Here is a 23,949-nt window from a genome sequence, read left to right as displayed (position 1 = left end):
ATTCCCCTTTGTCTTACCTTTTCTTGTAATTGTAATTCTAGAACTTTTTACTATCACATTTTCTTCCTTTTTACTGGCGCTGATATGACCTTAATGTGTTGCAAGCGCCGTGAAACCCTTACAAACAAAACGAACCAAGATATTACTAACGGCTCTGCCTTTCCAAGAAGGATTTTTTAGTTTTTGTCGTACACTTGTAAACAAAATTTCACCAAAACAATGCAGTATACTCGTCTGAGCATGCTGATTTATTTATTGTAATACAGCTTGTAGAATTAGAATGTTTACAATGTATTATTAGCGATTCATGTTTGCTATACGATGAAGCGATCGGTCCAACTCTCTAACTCTCTCTCTCTCTCTCTCTCTCTCTCTCTCTCTCTCTCTCTCTCTCTATATATATATATATATATATATATATATATATATATATATATATATATATATATATATATATATATATGCGTGTGTGTGTTTGTGTGTTTGGCTTATGTTGCTGAGCTTAAGTTTTCTCGTCATTCAATGACAAAATCAAGCGATTCTAAACAATGTCAGAGGCCGGGTGGCTGTTAATGATCCCAAAACTCTTCCCACCACCCCCACCCCCAACCCCCTCTCTCCTTTGTGGTGCATCCTTGGATTAGGCACTATAGATTATCCCTGTCGACTTATGTATGATTACATAATGTAGAAGTAACTTGACCATAATAGGCGGTGACAGATATTGCTAGTGATAGTGCAATGTGGAAGAAATGATACATAGTAGGAAACATAATATGCTTTATGAATGTAGTGAAACTTATTTCCATAATATTATGCCCTGCTTGGGGGTGGTGGGTGGGGAGATAAATGAAGCAAAATGGACTGCGTTGAGCATGATAACTCCCTAGAAATATTTGATACATATAAATGCCTACGGTTATTTTATTTTTCTATTTATTTTCATCTTTCCAATCTCCAATTTTCGTTTTTCCTTGGGAACCTGGATTATATCCTTAACACTGCCCTTCTGTGATGAATATTGCGTGGGAAAAGTCGACAGTTTGTTTGTAACTACTTACTGTAGCTATTTGAGAACTTTCATGCAATATTTTGTTTTGTGTCATAATGAATGACACAGGGATAGCGGTAATCAAATAAGCTTTTATTTACGTTCTGCCTCGCGCTCGACACACACTGTTGTTTGTGATCCGCGAATCGTTGACCCGCTGCTTGCTGGATACAACTTATTCTTTATTCGCCGTGTGTCGACATCTGCTATCAGATTACTTATGAAATGCCGATCAATTATATGATCAGTTTACAGAAGCGGTGATGATCAAGGTGATAGCGTTACATGGATGTCAACTCCTTCCCTCCAAAAGGCTGTTAAAGGACGATGTCGCGATTTTGCTTGAAGCTCGAAGAATAAATAACAGTAGGACATTGAATGGAAGCTTCGATTTGGTAAACGAAGACAGATGTGGATTCTCCCTTTATTAAAAAAAACCGCGATGAATTGAACACCATAGATGAATGAGAGATGTGAGGATGGCGTGTTCTCTTTATGAGTGTTCCATTCAGTTTTTTTTTTTTTTTGTTTATAAAGGAGAAACCCGAAACGTCCACATTGTCTCTCTTTGTTTATTAAATTGAAGCTTCGATTCAGTTTCCTATTTATATTTATTCAAACGGATGTAGTATAAGGACTATTTTGTTGGGTCACATTGGCCTTTTTTATTGGACCTCGATCCCTCCATTACTAAAGATAAGGAGAATCAATAGTATCTTTTTACATAAACAGTGATGATGAAGTTGATAGCGATACTGTACTGCTCTACTTTTGTCATATAGATAGTTCAGATGATGTCACTCATGTCTTTGTTATTGTTTTGTGCCATCCGCGTTAATGAGTAATGCTCACTGAACTGTATTAACCTGACTATAAATGTTCATGGATACACACAGTTTTGTGTGTTGGTCCGTTATACTTCCGAATGGCAATGTTATGAGCTTCTTAGCCAAGCGCATTCTATCTATAAGAGCTGCATAAAGATGCTTTGCTTTTCTCCCAGACTGGTCGTTTTTGTTCGAAACCCCCATAATAGGGACTAAAAAGAAAAAAAGTATACGTTGCCTATGATGATGATTATGATGATGATGATGATGATGATTATGATGGTAGTGATGTGATCATGTCAATAAAAATAATGATTTAGGTTTTGCGGGTCATATTAACATGTCACGTGATGACTTTATGATGAACAAACAGCAAAATGATATGAATTATGTATAGGCATAGCCGGTTTCTTTTCATAACCCCATCGAAACATAAATATAAAAATCGCGCACTTACTACGCACGGCAATCTCTCTCTCTCTCTCTCTCTCTCTCTCTCTCTCTCTCTCTCTCTCTCTCTCTCTCTCTCTCTCTCTCTCTCTCTCCCTCACACACACACACACACACACATACACACATAGTCGTGAGGAATGGGGGAGGGAGTGGGATACCAATCTTACCCTATCGTACCATTCGCGGGTTTGATAAAAGATTTGAGGGTTAATAACCTATCTTCCTTTCAACACTTTTCAATTCCCACTTTCAGTGTACGGTTTCACACACACACAAAATAAAGTATATTATTATTATATTATCGTCACAAAATAAGATCATGAAAATGACTTAAGTCCTGGGATTGGTTTATCATCACCATTAACGATTATCTGATCCGCGAGTGCTTGTGAACATCTGGTCAATATTAAATGAAAAGAATGACGACCACACAATAATCGATTTCCATTCGGGATTTTTTTTAAAGCACAACTTCATCGTCATCCACCGTGGCTTGGACTCTTGAGCACGTTGCCGGTCAGCTGTCTCCACGAATAACAATCCTCTGCAGTGCACATGAAATCTGTGTTGCTTTTTAAATCACTTTTGGCCATTCTTAGGTTATTTAGATATGTCATTGTTTGTCTTTCTAGCTCCTTCGATCATCCCAGATATTACCAACTTTTCTATTCCGTCTCTTCTCCACACATGTCCCAGAAACCGTAACTGCCTCTTTCTGATGGTATCGATCAACATTCGTCCCTTTCTCACCTTCTCCAACACTTCCTCGTTCGTATACTTGTCTGCCCATGATAGCCTCAACATTCTTCGATACATCCACATCTCAAATACCTCTAACCTCCTCTTATATTCTTTGCCAAGCGTCCACGTTTCACAACTGTATAAAAGGGTACTTATAACATATGTTTCCACTACTTTCATTCTGGTCTTCAACTTTAGGTTGTTGTTTGACACAACTGGTCGCATTTTATGGAACACGTTGTTTTTTTTGCTATTGCTATTCTTTGTTTTATATCCTCTATGTCACGGGTAATGATAGTGCCTAAATATTTAAATTTATTTACTTGTTTGATGGTCTCTCCTTTGCTTGACAAGTGGAAGGTCGTGTTGTTGTCATTCTTTGAGACCACCATGCATTCGGTTTTCTTAAAATTTAGTTTCAGGCCCATCTCTTCACTTTTGCACACCAGTATACTATCTAAAACTTTCTGCACGTTTTCTGGAGAGTATGGAGTCAGAGTACCATCGTCTGCGTATCTTATGCTATTCATATTCTGCCCTCCAACGACGACGCCTTTCATATCTTAAATTTCTTTAAATATTATTTCACTATATATGTTAAAAAGGTCCGGTGATAAGCCGCAACCTTGTCTTACTCCCTTCTCGATGTTAAAGAAGTCCGATGTTTCATTATCAAGTTTGACACACGCTGTTTGATTCCAATATACAGTAAGTTTTTCACAAGTCGAATGTCTTTACTTTCTACACCGATCTTTTCTAAAAGTTTGAAGAGCGTTTCGTGTTGTACTGAATCAAAAGCTTTGGAATAATCAATGAAGCATAGATAAAGTGTTTTTTTTTTTTTTTTTTTTTCGATTGCATTTGCCGTACCCTTTTCTTTAACAAAACCAAACTGCTCGTCACTTATCTCTGGAGAGATCTTGCTCCTCATTCTTTTCATAAGTATTCTTAATATAATTTTTGTGGCCTGGCTCATTATGCTGATTGTTCTGTGTTGGTCACAGTCAATAGTTCCTTGTTGTTGTTTTTTTGGTAGGGTAATGAATACCGATTGTCTTAAAACATTAAGCAGTTCACCGGTCTCATATATGACATTTAAGACTTTTGTCAGAATGTCTATTCCCAGATCGTCGAGGGTGTCAATCAATTCTATTGAGAAACTATTTTGACCTACCGCTTTCCCCTTTTTCATCTCTTTGCAAGCAGCTTCTATTTCTTCTCGCATAATCTGGGGACCCGTGTTCACAGTAGAGATTTCTTTATCCAAGCACGTCCCTCTTTTGTCACCGCGTAAAGATTTTTTTTATGTATACTGCCCAACGTTCCAAAATTTCGTTGTTGTCGATAAGTATATTACCGTTTGCGTCTTTAACGCATTTTCTTGCCACGGTTGGTCGTTTCCCGCTTAGATCTTGTATTGACTGGTAGAATTGTTTGGTGTTAGATTGTTTTAGTCTTTCAATTCTGTGACATTCATGTTCAATATAATCTTCCTTTGCTCTCTTACACCCAAGTTTTATAGTCTTATTAGCTTCTTTATATTGATTGCTGTTGCGTTCTAGTTTTCGTCTTTCATTCATCAGTTTCAAGATCTTGTCAGTCATCCATCCATTTTTGTTTTGGTTCGTGTTTTTTCATAGATGGAATAGATTCTCTTGCAGATTCTGTGATGAAGTTCGAAACTTGATTCCAGTACTCATCTATGTTTATATCTGAGGTCAATTTTTTACTTTTTTCTTTCACACATTATTGTATTCATTTTTCATTCTCAATAGATCTAATTGCAGTTTTGGTTCCATTCTCTTTTTCTTTATTTGTTTGTTTTATTATGGGCGTGCCTTGACAGGTCGGTGGTCACCACAGATTACACAGTCCTAGTCTGTGGTGGTCACTATTACAATCTGCGCTTGGAATAGTTGTTGCGTTGCGTACGATATTTCTGAATCGATGTTGGACCAGAATAAAGTCCTACCTCAGCAAAAGAATCAAGAGTAAAAAAAAAAGATTAATTATTTTGTCAACCTAAATCACCTTTTAGAAATGATGAATATGTTATGGTCCCAATAGCAGGGGTTCAGAATTCTTCAAAGTGTTTTTGTTTGTTTGTTTTTTTGTTGGTTTCTTTTTTTTGGGGGGGGGGTGATAATTCTTTTTTTTTTTTGGGGGGGGGGTGATCAACGTTCCGCTATTATTGTTATTATGATGATGATGATGATGATTAATATTATTATTATTATTATTATTATTAGTAGTAGTAGTAGTAGTAGTAGTAGTAGTAGTAGTAGTAGTAGTAGTAGTAGTAGTAGTAGTAGTAGTAGAAGTAGTAGTAGTAGTAGTACCAAGTGGTGGTGGTGGTGGTAGTAGTAGTAGTACCATTATTATTATCATTATTATTATCATCATCATCAACATCATTATTATTATTATTATTATTATTATTATTATTATTATTATTATATCATTATCATCATCATCGTCATCATCATCATAGTTTTTTTGTTTTTTTTGTCATCGTTGTTGTTGTTGTTATTATTATTATTATTATTATTATTATTATTATTATTATTATTATTATTATTATTATTATTATTATTATTATTATTATTATTATTATTATTATTATTATTATTGTCGTCGTTGTTACAAGCACCAGAATGAATTGGAGAGGGTGATTTGAGTATGTATCACGTGCTATTCTTAGAATTATTAAATGCTTCTTTTTCAAGATTGTTATCAACCTTTACGTCACCACCAAGATCTTTATGTCATTATATTCATCATCATTATTAGGGGGCAGCGTGGCTCAGCGGTACGGTCTTTGCTTTGTACCCGTAATGTACAGAGTTCGATCACCCGCCGTTGCTCCTTGAGCAAGTCACATCGCCCTAGCTCAATTTCCAGTCTTCCCTTGAAATAGACCCTCGAAACAAATTTTCCCTATTGGATGAATAAAGGGAATTTTTTTATTATTATTATTATTTATCATGATATCCTCATATTATTATTATTATTATTATTATTATATTATTATTATTATTATTTATTATTATTATTATTATTATTATTATTATTGTTATTGTTGTTGTTGTTGTTGTTATTATTATTATTATTTATTATTATTATTATTTATTATATTATTATTATTATTATTATTATTTATTATTATTATTATTATTATTATTATTATTATTATTTATTATTATTATTATTATTATTATTATTATTATTATTGTTATTATTATTATTATTATTATTATTATCATTATTATCACCGTCATCATCATTGATATTTCGACTATTATTATTATAATCCTCACCGTCATCTTCATAATCATCATCATCATCATCATCATCATCAGCAGCAGCAGCAGCAGCATCATCAGCATCACCAACATTACCTTGATACCTTTTGCCTTTTAAATAACTTTGTTTTTGTTTTCCTTTATTCTTTTCATTCAGCCATCTGTACGTCTCACTCCTGCAGCAATCTTGTACTCTGGAAGGAGTCCAGACCAAAGTCATATTCTGGTATGCAAACATTTATTTCTTTGTTAAGCTGTCTATTGTCAATAAATGTGTCTTCCGCTGTGTATATATTGCATAATCATCACCCCATTCCTTTCTCTAACCGCCTACACATTGTTTTCTTTCTGTTTATCTATAGATAGGATAGGTTGAGATGCCCCAGGGTGGGGGAAGAACTATAACCTGGATTGGAAGGTTGAAAAAAAAAAAGAGGGGGGGGGGGGGGGGGGGGTTCTGATCTATACACTGGCCCTCCTTTGCGATCATAATTTATGATATTCTTTCTTACGTTTTCTCTCTCCCAGGTCGCTTTTTGTAATGAGAATATCATGACCTGTCTTTTTCTTTTTCTTTTTCTTTCTCTTTAAAAAAAAAAATATATTTCTACTTTTTATTTTTTTTTTATTTTTGAAATAGATTAGGAAAGCAGTAAAATTCGGGGGGGGGGGGGGGGTGTGTGTTTTGTTTTGTTTTGTTTGTTTTATTTTGGTTTGTTTTTTTTTTTTTGTTTTTTTGTTTGTTTTTTTTAATTTTTTTTTTTCTATTTTATTTTTTGTTTTAGAGAAGGAAGGGGCACTTTTTTATACTACTATGAAGTTAATTCTTTGCAATTTGTTATTGTTAGTTATTTAGATGTAAGTATCTGTTCCCTTTGAATATATTATTATATCACCTGGACTTTGTCACTTTGCCACTGCTGTGACAATGATTATTTTCCAACACGGAACTATTGTTATCAGGCCGTTGTTTTATATAAAGAAGTGTCAAAAATAGCATTTGATCAGCTTTTTCCCAGAAATGGAGCCAATCCCATAGTCAAAACAAGTACGTAACCAGAATGAGTTGTGGTCAAGGCCACCTTCAATCCATGCCGAACATCCACATCAACTATATCCTGTTCATACCAGTCCCCCATATTATGAGTACTTATAAGAGCAAACATGGTCTAGATTTGTATATGTTCTTGTTTTTGTTTTTTTTACAATCCAAAGGGGTGGGTGAGGTGGGCGAGTAGATAGGGCATTGCACTTCCATCCAGAGGGCCCGGGTTCAAGCCCCATTTGTTTTTGTTTTTTTTTTTGTCGGGTTTTTTTTTAATCGTTTTTGTTTTTCTTTAGCAAGAAATTTAGGCCCTATTGCTCACTTTGCAAAGCTGTAGTGTGACAGATGCCTGGTCCGTCTCGGTTTTTGTTCTTCTCGGGATTAATCTTAAAGAAAAAAACTTCCCAGAGAGTGAATAAAGGAATTATAGGTTTTGGTTTAGGCTGGAATTTTTAACTGAGATTGATATAAAGAACAAATTACACATGCTGTAAAATTTAGAATCGAACAATTTCTATCTATCCATCTGCTTTCCTATCTGTGCGGCTTTGGTGTCTTATAATATTATGATGATCCTCGGCTTCAGACCCTGTCCGTCCCTGGTTCAAGTTCTGCTGTGGAAATCACAAAACTGACTCCTTGAAAAAACCCTTTACTCATATTCTATCACTGTATTCAGGTGTAAAATGAATACCAGATTATATCAATATTTATTTAAATTATATAAAAAAAGAAAAATACTATAAAGGGAACTTACATACATATTTGATGAATAAGTTTTTAATTGTTTTATTTTTTATTGTTCATGATGTGATGATCGTAATTATGATCACATTAGGGAATTTTGATCCGAACCTTTCTACATTTTTTTAAACACAAAGTATAAGATGCCTTTGACCTAAGTAACCCTTACTATGATATGTTATGTTATGTTTGTAGTATATTTACACAGATTGATGTATTCACCATATTATTATGATAATCGATCAGCTTGCCGATTTAAAAAAAAAAATTGGTTTATTTTTAAAGAGATGATAATTAAAACAAAACAAAACAAACCTGGTGAACTTTTTCAAATCAAAACTTTGGATTTTATTGTTTTCTTCTTAACTTTCAGCGCAGTGCCCAATATCTACACAAAGAACTTCCAGTCCGAATTGCCCATCGCATCGATGGATTTCGAAATTTACCCTTCATTGTTGGATGTCACCCCATTCTCCTCAGCGTCGTATGTACTTTTATTACCACATATCATGTACTATTTAATGAAAACATGGTGTGTTTAGTGATACAAGTACTTGATACCTTTGAAATTTACTAAATTTACTCTAGCCGGGACATTGTTGTTGTAGAAAGTAAAAGATCTAAAAATACGTTTCCTGAAATTTTAATCATGTATAGATTATATGATTAATGGTATAGACTTGAAACACGTTCATTTGTTTATATGACCCCTAAAGTGTCTAAGCTTCATTTATGAGTATTTCTTAAAACAAGTAAACATTATATTACCATACTTAATTCTTTTAACATCAAATTCAACTACCATCTCATCTTCGTTCATTTTCAGCATGAACTCTACATCAGGGCTTTCCACATTCTGAGTGACTTTGCTCCTGTAAGATTTATTTTCATTTTTTATGAAACTATTTATTTGAAAAAGAAATAACTGAAATGTTTTTGACATTATCTCAACAAAACCTTCCCCTTTTTTTTTTTTTTTTAAATAGTTTTAGTCTTCCTTTGTTTTTTGTTTTTTTTTGTTTTATGCTTTTTGTTCTTTTGGAAAAGGGGGTAGGGGATAATGCTTTTGATGTTTGTTTTATTTATTTATTTGTTTTGTTTCGTTTTTTTTTTGTAATCTGTGTTTTTTTTAATTAATCTCTTTTTTTGTGTGCGTGTGTGTTTGATTGTTAGCAGGTTAGCGTGTTTGTCTTTGTTAACCTTGATATTTTCAATTACAATATCAAATATCCAAAAATTGCTAATCACCTGTATACATTACTTTATGGAACCACAGATTCGAACTCTTGACCAGGAGAAGAAGTGGGCAGAAACTTTGAGGACTCTGTTGGAAGATCACAAGGATGTTGTTACACAGTTGGCCGAGGGCTTTGCTGAATGTCGCAAGTATCTCAATGTAAGGATGTTTCTAATATATTTTTTCTTTAATAATAATAATAATAATAAATAATAATAAATAATAATAAATATAATAATAATAATAATAATAATATAATAATAATAATAATAATAATAATAATAATAATAATAATAATAAAAATAATGCTGAAAACTTATATAGCGCTATAACTCCGAGATACCAGACTATAAGCGCTCTTTCATGTATGCTTGATATAATCTCGGATAGCTTTCTGACACCAATACCTACAGCTTCCACAAGGTTCTTTAATTATCATTGAAGATAAAGAATGCTAAGTATGAAAATCAGTGAGCTGATGATTTTTCCTCTTCTCTTACCAATTTATTCTGTAAATCAGCCTGCATGGCATTGGCACTTTTCTCCTTACTTGAGATTTTAAATAGCGCAATATCCACTTATCACGCTTTACAAAGCGCTTTACAAAGGGTCCATGACCAATGGTAACACGTAACATATATATGTTTAGCTTGGAATTGAATTTTATACATCAGGTTTATCATGATAGAATACTGTTTTGAAATAATTGGTCACATTTTGTTTACTTCGGATAAAAGGTTTGTTGCAAAGATTTATTCTGACCTGAAAATTGTGCTTTTAATTAATCAATGAAATTGGCAGGAATATTATGGAGGTACAAGGGGGGGGGGGGGGGGGGGGGGGTAGGAATGAGATATCAGCTTGTTTACACGGGGTATTGATGACAGAGATATGATGTCATCAATAGAGGTGACTGACTGACTTAGTCGAGAGTATGACCATGACTCATCGTTAAACCCAGCATTAGCACTTGGAAGCCATTTTACATGTGATTGGTAAATCATTTTGTGAAGAGTTAGTCATCTAACGTTGTTTCATTATGACTTGTAGTTGAACTATATATGTGACCCACCGTCTCAAAACGGTATTATGTCGGGATGAATAGGATACCTGAAAGTAAGCTTTAATTGTAATTCTAGAATTTTGACTCTCCCATTTTCTTCCTTTTTTTCTGGCACTTACGTGATAAAAATGTGTTGCAAATGCCGTAAAATCCTTAAAAACAAACAAAACATTGGTTTATAATTTGAGCTGTTTTTTTTTGTTTGGTCTTTTTTTTGTTTGTGTCGGTATGTAATAAAAGCGTATCACATTACACAGACATATGAACAATGCTAATCTAATAGGTCATCGGTCATCATAAGGTCAACTTACCTACATAATAGCATTCCATTTCATTGCATCACCCATGGTACTGTTTACTATGGCGCCCGTTGATTTTTATCTTTGTCATCTATTACCTATTTGTATTAACCCTATAACGACAAGATTGAATTTGTTTCGCTTAACTTCTGTTAAATTATGTTTTCTCCATTTTTTATCCGATCAAATGGTTTATCACAAAGGGAGAAAAATGTCTTGTAGGAAACAGTACAATCAGCTGTCAGTTCAGAATGTAATTCAGGCTGAACTATGTAAAGAGTGAATTCATTGTTTTTGTAATAGAATGTTTGCTACCACGAATCTGATGTGTTTTTTTTTTAAGCAATGAAATTCTAGCCACAATATTATTGATTTAATGATACAAAGAGATCGGGCCTGTTAGTGTGATAACAAGTCATTGCTCACACAACGCAGATTTCTTCTTCTTCTTCTTCTAGGTTCCATGCCTGGTCCAGGCTTCGGATACTGCATGAATTATCTCTCTCCATTCCTCCCTGTCTCTTGCTTTTTCAAACAGCTCTTGGATTGTTAGGTTGGTGAAGCCCTTCAGTTGGTCTATGAGTGTTTTTCTTTGTCTCCCCCGGGCGCGTTTACCAGGTATTTTTCCACAACTTGCCAGGTATTCATTCTTATCTTTCCTTACTATGTGTCCGAAAAAGGATAGTTGTCGATCCACTATTAAGGGCATTAGTTTCCTTTGTTGGTATGTTTGTTTTAGCACTTCTTCGTTCGTTTTGTGTGCGGTATACGATATTCTCTGCATCCTTCTCAAGCACCACAATTCAAAAGCTTCAATGTTCTTTTGTGTTTCTGCATTTGTAGTCCAGCTTTCGCATCCGTAGAACAAGATTGGCCACACGTAGCACTTCAAGACTCGGAATCTAATCCCGAACGACATCTGTTTGTTTTTCAAAATGTTTCCAGGTCCATGAAGGCCTGTTTGGCTTGAGTTATTCTTGCTCGTATGTCTCGGTTACATCTTCCATCTGTTGTCACTATTGAACCTAGGTATTTAAAACTTTCTACGTTGGTAAGCTGCTCGCCGTGAATCGTTATATTGCAGGTGTTGTTGTTTTTGGGGTTTTTCTGTATTACCATGCATTCTGTTTTGGTGATATTCACTTCCATTCCCTTGGCTTCACTATCTACTACCACTTTGTCAACAATCTTTTGAAGTTGGATTTCTGATGTTGCAATGAGTACCGTATCGTCTGCGTATCTTATATTATTTATGTTGTGACCTCCTACTTTTATTCCCTCCATATTATTTATGCCCCTCATGATTGTTTCTTGGTATAGATTAAACAGATCTGGTGAGGCAACACACCCTTGACGGACTCCTTTCTTAATAGGAATGGAATTTCCTGTAGAGTTTCCGATTTTGATAGATGCCTGCTGGGTGTAGTATAATGTTTGCATGAGTCTGAGGTCTTTCTCATCAGCGCCAATGGAGTGCAGTTGTTTTAGTATTTCTTCGTGGCGTACTCTATCAAAAGCTTTTTTGTAGTCGACAAAACAGAGGTATAGTGGGGTCTGAACCTGTATAGCTCTTTCACTTAAAACACGGAGGAGGTATATTGCGTTCCTTGTCCCTCTGTCAGGTTGGAATCCATATTGTTCTTCTGCGATTTCGGGGTTAATCTTATTCCTTAGCCTGTTGATAATTATACGCAACAGTATTTTGTTGATGTGACTTATTAAACTTATAGTTCTAAAATTTTCGCATCTGACTGCACCTGCTTTCTTTGGTATTGCTATGAAAATAGAGTTACAGAGATCTTCTGGAATTTTCCCAGTATTGTATATATTGTTGAATAATATGTGAAGTTCATCAATTGCTAGATCTCCTAGGCTTTTTAATACCTCTACAGATATTTCATCAGGGCCTGTTGCTTTACCATCCTTCATTCGTTCCATGGCATGTTCAATTTCACTTTTGGTGATGTTTGGTCCGCTTAATGGTTCTTTGAATTTCAGTGGTGGTTCATTTCTATTTGGATCATTGTACAGTTCGCCTATGTATTCTACCCATCGGCTTTCTATATGTTGTTCTTCAAATAGCAGTTCCCCTTGTTTGTTTTGGATACAACTTCCTGCTGCTTTGCTTTTCCTTTTCCCTGATAGTTCTTTTATTCTTTGGTGAGCTTGTTGGGGGTTGGGTTTGTATTCTCTTTCGATTTCGCAGCATTTCCAGTCTAGATAGTTCTCGTGTGCCTCGATGCATTTGGATTTAATGTGGTTGTTCAATGTTTGGTATTCTGCAGACCCTCTGTTGCATTTTCGTCTTTCTTCAAATAGGTTTAGAATTTCATTTGTCATCCATTCCTTTTTGCTGTTTGTTTGAGCTATTGGTAAATGCTTTTCTGTAGTTGCTTTGACACACTTTTGGAATATATCAAATTGTTTTTCACATTTTTCGTTATCAGGTTCACTTTGGCTTTGTATCATGAGTGCATTTTCAAATTCTTCTCTCATTTTTGTTTGTATGCCATTGTCTTTGCATAACCTGTAATCCCTCTTTATTCTACCAGCTGTTCTCTGAATAGCTTTAAACTTTATCCTTACTGTACAAACAACTGGGACATGGTCACTGTCTACATCGGCGCCTGGGTAGGTTTTGCAATTTAATATGCCATTTCTGAATCTTGATGATACTGCTATAAAGTCTATCTGGTTCCTTGCTCTGTCCCTGGTGATTGCCATGTCCAGGTTCTTCTTGGGTGTTGTTGAAACCAGGTGTTTGAAATCATTAATTTATTTGTTCTACACCAATCTGCCCAGATGTTTCCTCGTTCATTTCTGTCTCCGAGTCCATGTGGTCCGATTATGTCACCATCTCTGCCTCTGCCAATCTTAGCATTTAGGTCCCCCATTACCATAAGGACTTCTTGTGATTTACACATTCGTTTTGCTTTGTCTAGTGAATGGTAAAACTCTGTCATATCTGCATCTGTCGCCTCTTCTGTTGGTGCATAAACTTGAATAATATTGGTGTCAACTACAGGTCCTCTTAGCTTAACCAGCAAAACTCTGTCTGAGATTGCTACGTGCCCTTTGTAAAATTTGGTTGATTTTTGGTCTAAGATCATCCCTACTCCTTTTTGGAAAGAGGTTCCACCACTCCATATGATCTTATATGTCATGTTGTTTTCTTGTTTTGACATGGTTCCCTGCTCTTTCCATCTCATCTCTGCCAGGCCAAGAATATTTATTTGGAGCCGTTTCATTTCTTTTAGAATGTTGTTTAGTTTTCCTTTTTGGGCACAGGTCCTGACATTCCATGTCCCAATTTTGGTTTTGTCACATTTGTTAAATTTATTTCGCCTAGTAACTGGCTGACGGTTCGGTGTGACCTGACGAACATCACGCTCCCAACCGAGCGAGGCAGCAGTCTTCCGTTGAAAACATGCTCCCCTTTACGCTGTCACCGTTTAACTTTTTGGACTTATTCATGCAGTTAACTCGGCAAAGTTACAAGAATGGTTTGCCATTGCCTATTCTTGTCGCCCTCTGCAGTTGGCCAGCTTGACCTGTTACGGTTCGACACCACGAGGAGGTTGCAGTAGGGCTTGATGATGATCTATCTTTGCAGACTTGGCATCATCCATTTGTCGAACAACGCAGATTTAAAAAAAAGATTATTCAAGGGGGTGGGGGTTGTTTCAACGTTTTAAAAACTATATTTCTTTTATCCTGCAACAGGATGAGGCTATCATCAAGGGGTTTTTGGACAGAACTCTAACATCCAGACTTGGTATTCGTATGTTAGCTGAACACCACCTTGCTCTCCGGGATGAAAAAGTAAGTGTCTAGAAGGATGCAAGTTTTAGACGTGTTATCTTTTGTGTTGTCAATGAAACTCTCAAGACACTTCCTTGTCTTAGAACTCTTAATCTTTTATTATATCACACAATATCCATTAATAATGCTCAAAGCAATTTACAAAAGATCCCAAACAATCAACATCACTCAACATGCTTGACAAGAGAAGACACCCGTTTGGCGTTTTTAGAATTACAGTGCATTCTGGATATTTAGACATTGCTTAAGTCGATTTTTACTCAAGTCGATTTTTTTTTCTTGGTCCCTCCCCCTTCTTCCTATATAACATTAGTAAAAAAAAAACAACAAAAAAACTCCACATAAGTCAATGTTCTTATCACTAATGACCACAGTAAAATCACAAATAAACAAGTATTTCCATTGGTTAAAAAAGCTACGAGTAAGAATTGTCATTGGTTAGAAAACATCCGCGAAGGATTGGATTGGCGCACACCGTTGTGACGTAGGTGTTTTGTTCAATGTACAAAAGCAGTATCGAATCCCTTTGATTTCTCCATCTGACATTTTACATAGTCACAACTTCAAGTTCAAGATTTATTTATTTTTCTAATCCCAGGCCATCCTATCTAATGTCCCTCTTAATTAGTATCAATTTTATCAAGAATTCAAGTCAAGTCTACAACTACAATGGCAAACAAAATACCTGGATACCTATACCTCTGTATAGAGCTTTTAGACTTGGTGTAGTCTCCTTCGCTCCTCCTCATCTATTAATGATTGGACCAATTTTTATAATTAAACTTGTTTCCTAGGATGTTGCTTATCTCCAACTCTGCTTTGAATTTATTCAAATTTTTTGCTGATACTGTGATTTCTTGCAGTTTATTCCAGTTATTTACAATTCTAGATGAAAAAAAAGTTCCTTCTTTCATTTGTTTTAAAACGTTCTTTTTCCAGTTTCTTGCTGTTTCCTCGTGTCTGAATGTTCTTGTTTGGTTTAAGAAATCCTACCTCCACCCTGTCTATTCCATTTACTATTACTACAAAAGGTGGAAAATCCTATAGCTGAAGAGAAAGATCCACTAGATCGATGCAGTTGAAAAGTCTGGCATGCGACAGAAAATCATCCCAGAGGAAATTGGCATACCAGCCATTTCAGTCTCCATGATTTTAAAGAACCACGAGCCAGAGGCTCCTACCATTCCGTTTTTCACGCTTTGCTTTTCACGGAGGCTTTTCACAGAATCATTCGGGTTAATGGGTCTACATTCCTCCTGTCAGCTTTTCAATCAAGGAAAATTTTTTTAAAATCTGTAGTAAAAATAAAAATGTTTTTTTTTAGATAGTGAGCTATGGCTTATTTCGTCATCATCCCCTATGGTCAATCAAACACATATTTTGTGTGTCTGATAAGTCCCTTCAAAGTGTGTGTAGTTGATGTCAGATGATATTATATTTTAGGAAGGGGATTAAAGGGGGGGGGGGGGGGGGGGGGGGTTGACTGAAATACATACTATTATTATGTTGACTCTTGTGAGGTCAATGACCTAGGTATTATTATATGTTGGCTCCAATCGGTAATATTATTGATTACAGTCGGCTTCTTTCCCTATTTAATTTTAGCCCTTTGTATTTGTGTGTGTGTGTGTGTGTGTGTGTGTGTGTGTGTCGGCACGCGCGTTTGTTTAATTAGGTGTGTGTTTGGGGGGGGTCCTGACAAGGTTAAATTTATCCATTCAATGCTTTGCTCTGAATCTCCCAAGGCTTGTGTCCTCTATTATTATTTGGCCCCCTTTTTATTCTTTAAAAATCAGCACATTTTTACACTTTTATAATAATAATAATAATAATAATAATAATCTTTATTGTCCAAATTAAAGGCAATTCATGTGAGGTAAACAATGCTCAGTTTGGTTCATGGTATGAGCATCAACACATTTACAAATACAGACACAGCCATACACGAACATACACGCTTGCACATTGTTTCTACACATGTATACAAAAGAAATGAGCGTACATACAAACACATATACATACATACATACATGCAGACATACATACAAACCAACATATCATTGTATATGCATGCCATTCATCATACTACATACATACATAACATACATACATACATACATACATACATACATACATACATACATACATACATACATACATACATACATACATACATACATACATACATACATATATACATACACACAGACACACAGACAGACAGATTATATTGTATCATTAAAGTACTTTTGGATTGTCTATTACATTATCTGCACCAAAGCATGTCACAGCCAATAAGCGTAAGTTGATTCCGCTTTTTGGTCTCAACTTCCGCTTTTTTTTTTTTTTTTTTTTTTTTTTTGTATTCTGATTCCTCATTGGGGCCATTGGGGGTAGGAGCCTCTGATGACCATTAAAGGGACCTCTACTTCTCTGGTCAATTCGATGCGACCAAGCAACAGCAGTGGAAAGCTTGACATGAAGGGTCATACTTATTACTTATTCTACATTGGCTTGCTTTGTTCACACCCATTTTTGCTCATTAGGTTACACTTCGGTTAAGATTTTTGATTTTCTGTTCCCCTGGGCATCATATCCGGAGTCTACTGTATTCTGTTATCAGAGGCGACTCTTTCCTCCTGTCGAGTACTCATTCACACCTATGTATGGTGAAAGAATATGAGGAGTAAAGAGCCTTTTCAAAGGACTCAACTTTGCACCCATAGTGGGACTGGAAGCCATGCAAGAATTTCTAAGGATTACTTGTTTTGTTGTAATAGATAACAAACAATTGCTCGTTCATAGAATTGATAAAGAGGGGCAAGGCCTGACATCTGATTACAATAAAAATTGCAGAGCTTTCTATAAACTCATAATGATCATAATGCTGAAACATATTATACATACTCTTGGACCAGTAGTTTCGAAATCAACGAGAATCTTTAGGCCCAAACTAACATTATTTTATGATTTGGCTATACGTTGGCATTGGAGACGGCGGGACAAGGACTGGTCGTTTCATTGTGATTATTCCTATGGCTCTCACCTCTATTCATCTTACATAATATCATAATCTTCATTTTTATTTTCAAGTGGATTAGATTCGTAATTTGTATGGGTCATACTTTTTATTACTCGACATATAGAATTAAAAAAGTGAAAAAAGGTTCAAAGCTCTAATTTGAGGCATTATCCCAGTATATGTAAGAACTTCTAAATTTAAAAAATATATATAGCATAAAGCCAGTATACTTAACACGTACTTATAAGAAACAGCAATATAGACAAATATAATCATAATAAACTACTGTTTGGTTTTGTGTATTTTTCGGAAGCCTACTGTTGATATGTGACCTGCCATATCAAACTGCTATTATGCTGTAATATACGAGATGGAGAAAATTAACTCTTTCGAGTTCATATGAATGGAAAATAAATTTGTTCGATTTTCAATCATATTGAACTCAAGAAAGTTAAGTTTGAAGTCTAGAAAAAAAAATAAAAAAAAATACACACTTCCGCCACGGCATCATGAGATACCGTCGCCTATGCATTCCATAAAGGAATATAGATAATATATCAAACAAGAAGTCTGATGACAACAGGAATCACCCATGCTTTCCAACGTTGAAATTTTAGTTTTTCTTTTTTCAAGACAATATATTCATACTCTTTAACTTTAATAAACATCTAAATTTAGTTGGATCCTCAAAGTTTTGGCCCGAAATTCTATTCTCAGCATCTAAATCGCCCTGACATAAGGCAGTTTTTGGGCGATGGGTCACATATATTCAATGTCAATTGACATATAATTGTAATCAGTACATAAATGAATGGATCCTATTAACCATCAACATCCTGTGACTGTGTACTTATTGAAACAATTGATCCTTCTCTGCTAGGTGAAATAAACAATGACAAACAGTATGGTGAAATCAAGTGTAATCTATCTAAACTTTTCTGGTTCTGGCTGTAAATCTTAACTTCTTTTCATAGTTGTATTTTTAGTATGCGATGACTTACAGTCCTGTGAATGATCATATTGCCCACTTTACTTTTTTTTTTTCTCATGTCCTCAGCCAAACCATGTGGGAATCATTAATATTGTCTTCTCGCCCAGGAAATTGATTGCGAAGAAGGCAGAATTTATGAGGTGAGTTATCTGCCCCTGCGCATTATTTTTGGATTGGTAGAGGGATGGAAGTGGAAGGGGTGAGGTGGGGGAAAGGGGGGGGGGGGGGGGGGAGGGCGGAGAGATTGAGGGTCAATCTACCTTACCCCGTTTATTTTTTTATTTGTTTTGGAGGCTTTTTGATGTTTGCATGTATTTGCAAATTCTTATTTTTTGCTCTCTTTTGATTGTTGGAATTGTTCAAATTTCTTTCAGCGTATCTCGTTGTTTGGTTTTATTTTGTTGTCCTTGTCTCTGTTTACTTTGAATATTCATAAAATTAAAAAAAAGGATCTATCATATTTTCTGCTTTTTTTTTTCTGTTCTGAGTTTTTGATTTTCATATATTGTCTTTACATTCATGGCAGATACAATAAGGTTGTTCCTAAAGTTTATTATTTTATGAAGTTCTCATTTAATTTCACCTTGTTCTTTGTTTGTCATTATAAACATTGATTTGCATAAATTGCTAGGATTGTTGTTTTTTTCCTGAATGTGTTCGTGTCATTTCTTATATGTAGTACTCATTGGATTTTATACAGCACGCTCTGCTATATGGCATGCTGGGGCTGAGTGACTGAGTTTTGTCTCTATAACATGTCGTTCTAACTACACAATTGGTAGTATTACAGCATGCTTTGTCTAAACATAGTGTCAATGAGATAATTGTAATGCTTAAGTCTATAGACACGGACATTGTTCATATCTCTCATGGTGAAGGAGATAGTCAGCAATAGTAGTCAAAATTTGTATAATGTTGGCATACTATAGTTGGTCAGAGAGAATTGAGCGAGGGCTGTTGACGTCAACCTTCCAGGGTAACGGAGAAGCAATCCTTGATTAAAGACTTCTCCTCGTCAAAAAGAATTAAGAACTTAACTGACCTCAAGTTTCCATTTGCTTTGTATTATTGTCTTTTTTCCCTGTATTAAAATTTTTTAAAACAGAAGAAAAACAACAACTACAAAATGACCTTTAAAAAAAATATTTAAGTATATGAAAACAAAACACACAAAAAAAAAATCAACTAAACCAAGAATGCATGAAAACCAGTCCATGCTCCCCAACTCGTGGTTTTGTTGATAAGGGAAGTAAAGCAGGAAATAATACTTGAAGAACAGGGTCTGTATTGGTTACCTCCCATTAGCATCGGATTTTGCCATGCTTGTAATCTAGCACGCTTTTTGGCTTCTCCCGAGGGCGTGCTAGAATCCAGCTTTACTGCATCTTATCCCTTCCCCCAATCACTTATGGCTTTCAATCGTTCCATTGAAATAATTTCTTCTCCAGTTGTTTTTCCTTTCCTGAGTGTCTTCATTGTATAGCCTACTTCCTCTTACGAGATAAATGTAATGCTTAAGTCGATTGACACAGACATTGTTCATATCTCTCATGGTGAAGAATACGGTCAGCAATTGTATTCAAAATTTTTGTAATGTTGGTTGCCTACAGGTGGTCAGAGAGAAATGAGTGAGGAAAAACTGTTTTCAGAGTGGGGTCCTTTCACCTTCCATATGTGGCTCAGCAATACGGTCTTTGCTTCATAACCGAAAGGTGCCAAGTTCAAATACCCACATTGCACTGCAGCTGAAACCTGGGTTATTCCAGTCTTCCCTTGGAATAGACCCTAAAGACAAATTCCCCCTATGGGATGAATAAAGGGAATTTTATTTATTTTTGTAGTGGGCAGGAGGTCACTTGCTGTGTCTTTTATCCCCTTATATCTGTTTTCCGAGTTGCCTTCTGTCTTTGTCTTGGACTGGGATTGCTTGGTCTTGTCCTGGCCCTTGCCAAAGTCCTCAGCTGAGAGGGAAAAAGTCAAATGTTTTGTATTAGTTTTGGGAGATAATATTTTTCCATTCTAAATCATCTCTCTGTTATGTATTGTTAGTAACATTTTCTTTTTGGATATATTCTTTAAACATTTGAGTATATTCATTTTGGTGAGGTCCTGTGTTAGTGTCTGGATGAGACTTTTATTTGATCTCAAACTGTACATTGATATTGTGCTCTTGGAATCTACATATGATCTGTTATCTATTTGAACCAGTCCCCTTTATCTGTGTTTTTCTTGGATATCTTTACTTGTAATTCTATTTTTAAAATTTTACTATCCCATATTCTTCCTTTTTACTGGCGGTAAAACCCTCAGTAACAAACAAAACTTATCGTTGTAAATTACTTTTTGTACTGTGTTTGTGTGTTCCATTTAGAATTTAAAACTGCAAAATTGCATAGAAATTTGTAAAGTGATAGACAATATTACCAGTTTTAGCCAAACTCCTCGTACTGAAGTCGAAAATGTGGAGATAGCATTTTTTATTTATAATTATTGGATTTTTGATCTTATTTCTTTTTTATTTTAGACAGTGCTTTACTTTCAAGTTCATGATCTTATTCATATTATGCATGACTATGATTTCACTGCCCTATTGGATTAATTTGATACATTTGCATTTCAATATTGAAGGGATCTTTATTCCTTATGAAAGACATTTTACTCTGTGATCATATCGACTACACACTGTGCCGATACCTACTTTATATTTCACTTGTGTTTTTATCTATATGAACTATGTTTTATACATCATTTGAAATTCCACGCTTTCTTGGTAAGAATTTGTTTAGTTTTCACAATCGCTTTTTCCGACCAGAGTGCTGAGAACTTTTGTTCCGTTTATCTGGATTTAAAATAAATATTGAGCTTTTATATAGCGCAATATCCACTAAATGTGCTCAAAGCGCTTTACAAGGTGTCCCTGACCAACAGCAGCACGCAACATGTAGAACGAAACATGATGCCTGTTAGGCGATATTACAATTTTTTCGGACAGAGACAACGCTGTTAACGGTCAGGTACTCATTTTACACCTGAGTATGGTGAGAGAATGTGAGTAAAGAGTCTTTTCCAAGTACTCAACTGTGCGCCGAGCGATGCTCGAACCCAGGACCTTCTGATCCGAAAGCGAGTGTCATACCACAAGACCACATAGCCGCACTACCATAAAGTGTTACCATTTCCTGCCACCCGGTTGTGATTGGGTAGCCAGATCTATCAGATCTGTCACAAAGTAATTTGCAATAGACTTTTGTCCTATCCATGTAATAGTAACAGGGACAAACTTCGGCTCCAGAGACCTAATGGTACTGAAGTTGCTTCTTTTCTACGTTATCATATTTTAAGGTGATCAGAGAGAGAGAGAGAGATGTAGAGTAGAGTAAAGAGCAAAAAACATGTTTTCATGGTGAGGCGCTCTATCTAGGAAAACAGTCCGCACATCGCACCTTTGTCTGTCAGATTCATGCGCATTTATTCATGCACATTTCGTGCCAGGAAATGTCATAAAATTAAGGTTTCATCCCATATTTTAACTGATTTTGTTCCGATTTTTAAATGTTCAGTATTTTGTAGTTTTATCCTTTATGAAGCTTTTTTCTTCAGTTTTGTACACAATCTTGTACCTGTATTCATGACCTTCTTTACCCATGACAGGAGTGTGTGTGAAGCAAAGTATGGAGTGGCCCCAAATGTGAAGATAAATGGCCATGTCAACACAACATTCCCATATATACAACCTCCATTGGACTACATACTCGGGGAGTTGTTGAAAAACGCCATGAGGTAAGGTCTTATTTTCTGCCTTTAATACTCCTGACAGTAATAATAAAAATAGCAACACTAATATATATTTCTTTGACACCTTAGCATTCATTTTAAAGGTGGTCTGCATTGCAACACATTCATTTACGAAAAAGTTATCAAAATCATTTTTCCCACTCTTGTTGTTTAATCTATTATTAGATTGTTAGTTTATTGATCTCAAATAATGCTAAAATCACAGTGTTTGGTTGTACTCGTTGGAAGAAAAGATTAAAGTGTATCTTAACTTAAAGAATATCTGAAAAGGACAAGATCTAAATACGATCAAAGAATCCAAGTTCAAGGGGATTTTTTTAAAAGAGAGGTGAACTTTAGAAATAAATCATTTTAGCTTTAATCACCATAAAGCCTATATATCTCTCAATCGAATTCATTAGTGACGCATAATAATAATAATAATAATAATAATAATAATAATAATAATAATAATAGATCTTTATTGTCCATAAATATGGCAATTTGTCATTTAGTTACACTTGTTATAACGTTATATGATAACTATAACAATGAACAGACTCAGCTTTATAGTTAAAGATAAACGCAACATTGTGTAGACCTCTGTAGAGTAGAGTACAAAAATATATAAAAAGGATGTGGAAAAATCATATGCCTTGAATTTGGTAATCTACTCCCAATGTCGTTCCAACTCACGGTTGGTCATTGCATCTTTGTATTTTTCAAGAGCTACCGTGGAATCCCGTCCTAGTGGCACCTCCATTCCAGACGTCACAGTGACAGTAGCCGACAACGACCACCAGTTTGTTATCAGGTAAGCATTCTCGACTTTTCTATTTTTTTTAGTATATTACCGTCAACCGGGGTTACTTAGGCCACTTAGTAGAATAAAAAGGTTGCTTTTTAAAAAGTTAAATTCACGAGTGTTTATTAGTTCTATTGGGTTCTTATTGTTTAAAAGATAAAAGCTACATGTAATTTATCTTTTAAAATAAGCAATCTTGTTTTCAGTAAGTGGCCTAAGTTACCCCGGGTGGCCTAAGTAGCACCAGCTGACGGTACTATCAAACTTAATCACTGACACTCCTACCCATTCTCTCTCATTTCTCCATCCTCCTTTCTTTTTTCACTGGCATAAAAGTATTAAAATAAAAGTGATAATAATATAGAATTAGATAATCAAACTGAATGACAACAAAACCACAATGGCTGTGAAAAACTCTTCTTCTTCTCAAATCAAAATGGCAAGCGTTTATAGGGCATTTGATTCAAATCTTTAGGGGGAGGGGGAGTTGTTTACTTTTTCATCTTCGTGAAGAAGTTGGGTTTTTTTTCCTCTGAGTAATAAAAACACTTGTGGTCTCCCTTAGACATCGTTTAATAAAGCTCAGTTTTTTTTTCGATTATGCACAGTCAAAAATTCTATTGTAAGCTCCTTTTTCCATATCGGCTTCTCCTCCTTTCCTCTCCCTCCCCATCTTCTTCTCCTCCTCCTCCTCCTCCCCTTCTCCTTCCTCTTCCTCCTCCTTCTCTTCTTCTTCTTCTTCTTTTTTTCGTCCTTTTCTTTTTTCTCCCACT

The 23,949-nt window shown here is 35.3% G+C and overlaps 1 protein-coding gene across 1 annotated transcript in view; it reads left to right on the top strand.

Moving 5' to 3' along the window:
• LOC144967225 (branched-chain alpha-ketoacid dehydrogenase kinase-like) overlaps positions 1-23,949 on the top strand; it is a 51,295-nt gene that overhangs the window by 9,713 nt on the left and 17,633 nt on the right. Inside the window, exons 3-10 of the mRNA XM_078904174.1 lie at positions 6,532-6,600; positions 8,537-8,647; positions 8,990-9,037; positions 9,440-9,559; positions 14,486-14,584; positions 18,664-18,737; positions 22,249-22,377; positions 23,099-23,185. Coding sequence (XP_078760300.1) covers positions 6,532-6,600; positions 8,537-8,647; positions 8,990-9,037; positions 9,440-9,559; positions 14,486-14,584; positions 18,664-18,737; positions 22,249-22,377; positions 23,099-23,185 — 737 coding nt within the window. The remainder of the gene's footprint in view (positions 1-6,531; positions 6,601-8,536; positions 8,648-8,989; positions 9,038-9,439; positions 9,560-14,485; positions 14,585-18,663; positions 18,738-22,248; positions 22,378-23,098; positions 23,186-23,949) is intronic.

Source organism: Berghia stephanieae, chromosome 3 (genome assembly GCF_034508935.2).
Source record: "Berghia stephanieae isolate SIO BIC M18660-M18661 chromosome 3, UCSD_Bste_1.3, whole genome shotgun sequence".
NCBI lineage: Eukaryota > Metazoa > Mollusca > Gastropoda > Nudibranchia > Aeolidiidae > Berghia > Berghia stephanieae.
Note: the sequence above shows the minus strand (reverse complement) of the source record. Positions and strands in the feature narration are given on the sequence as shown.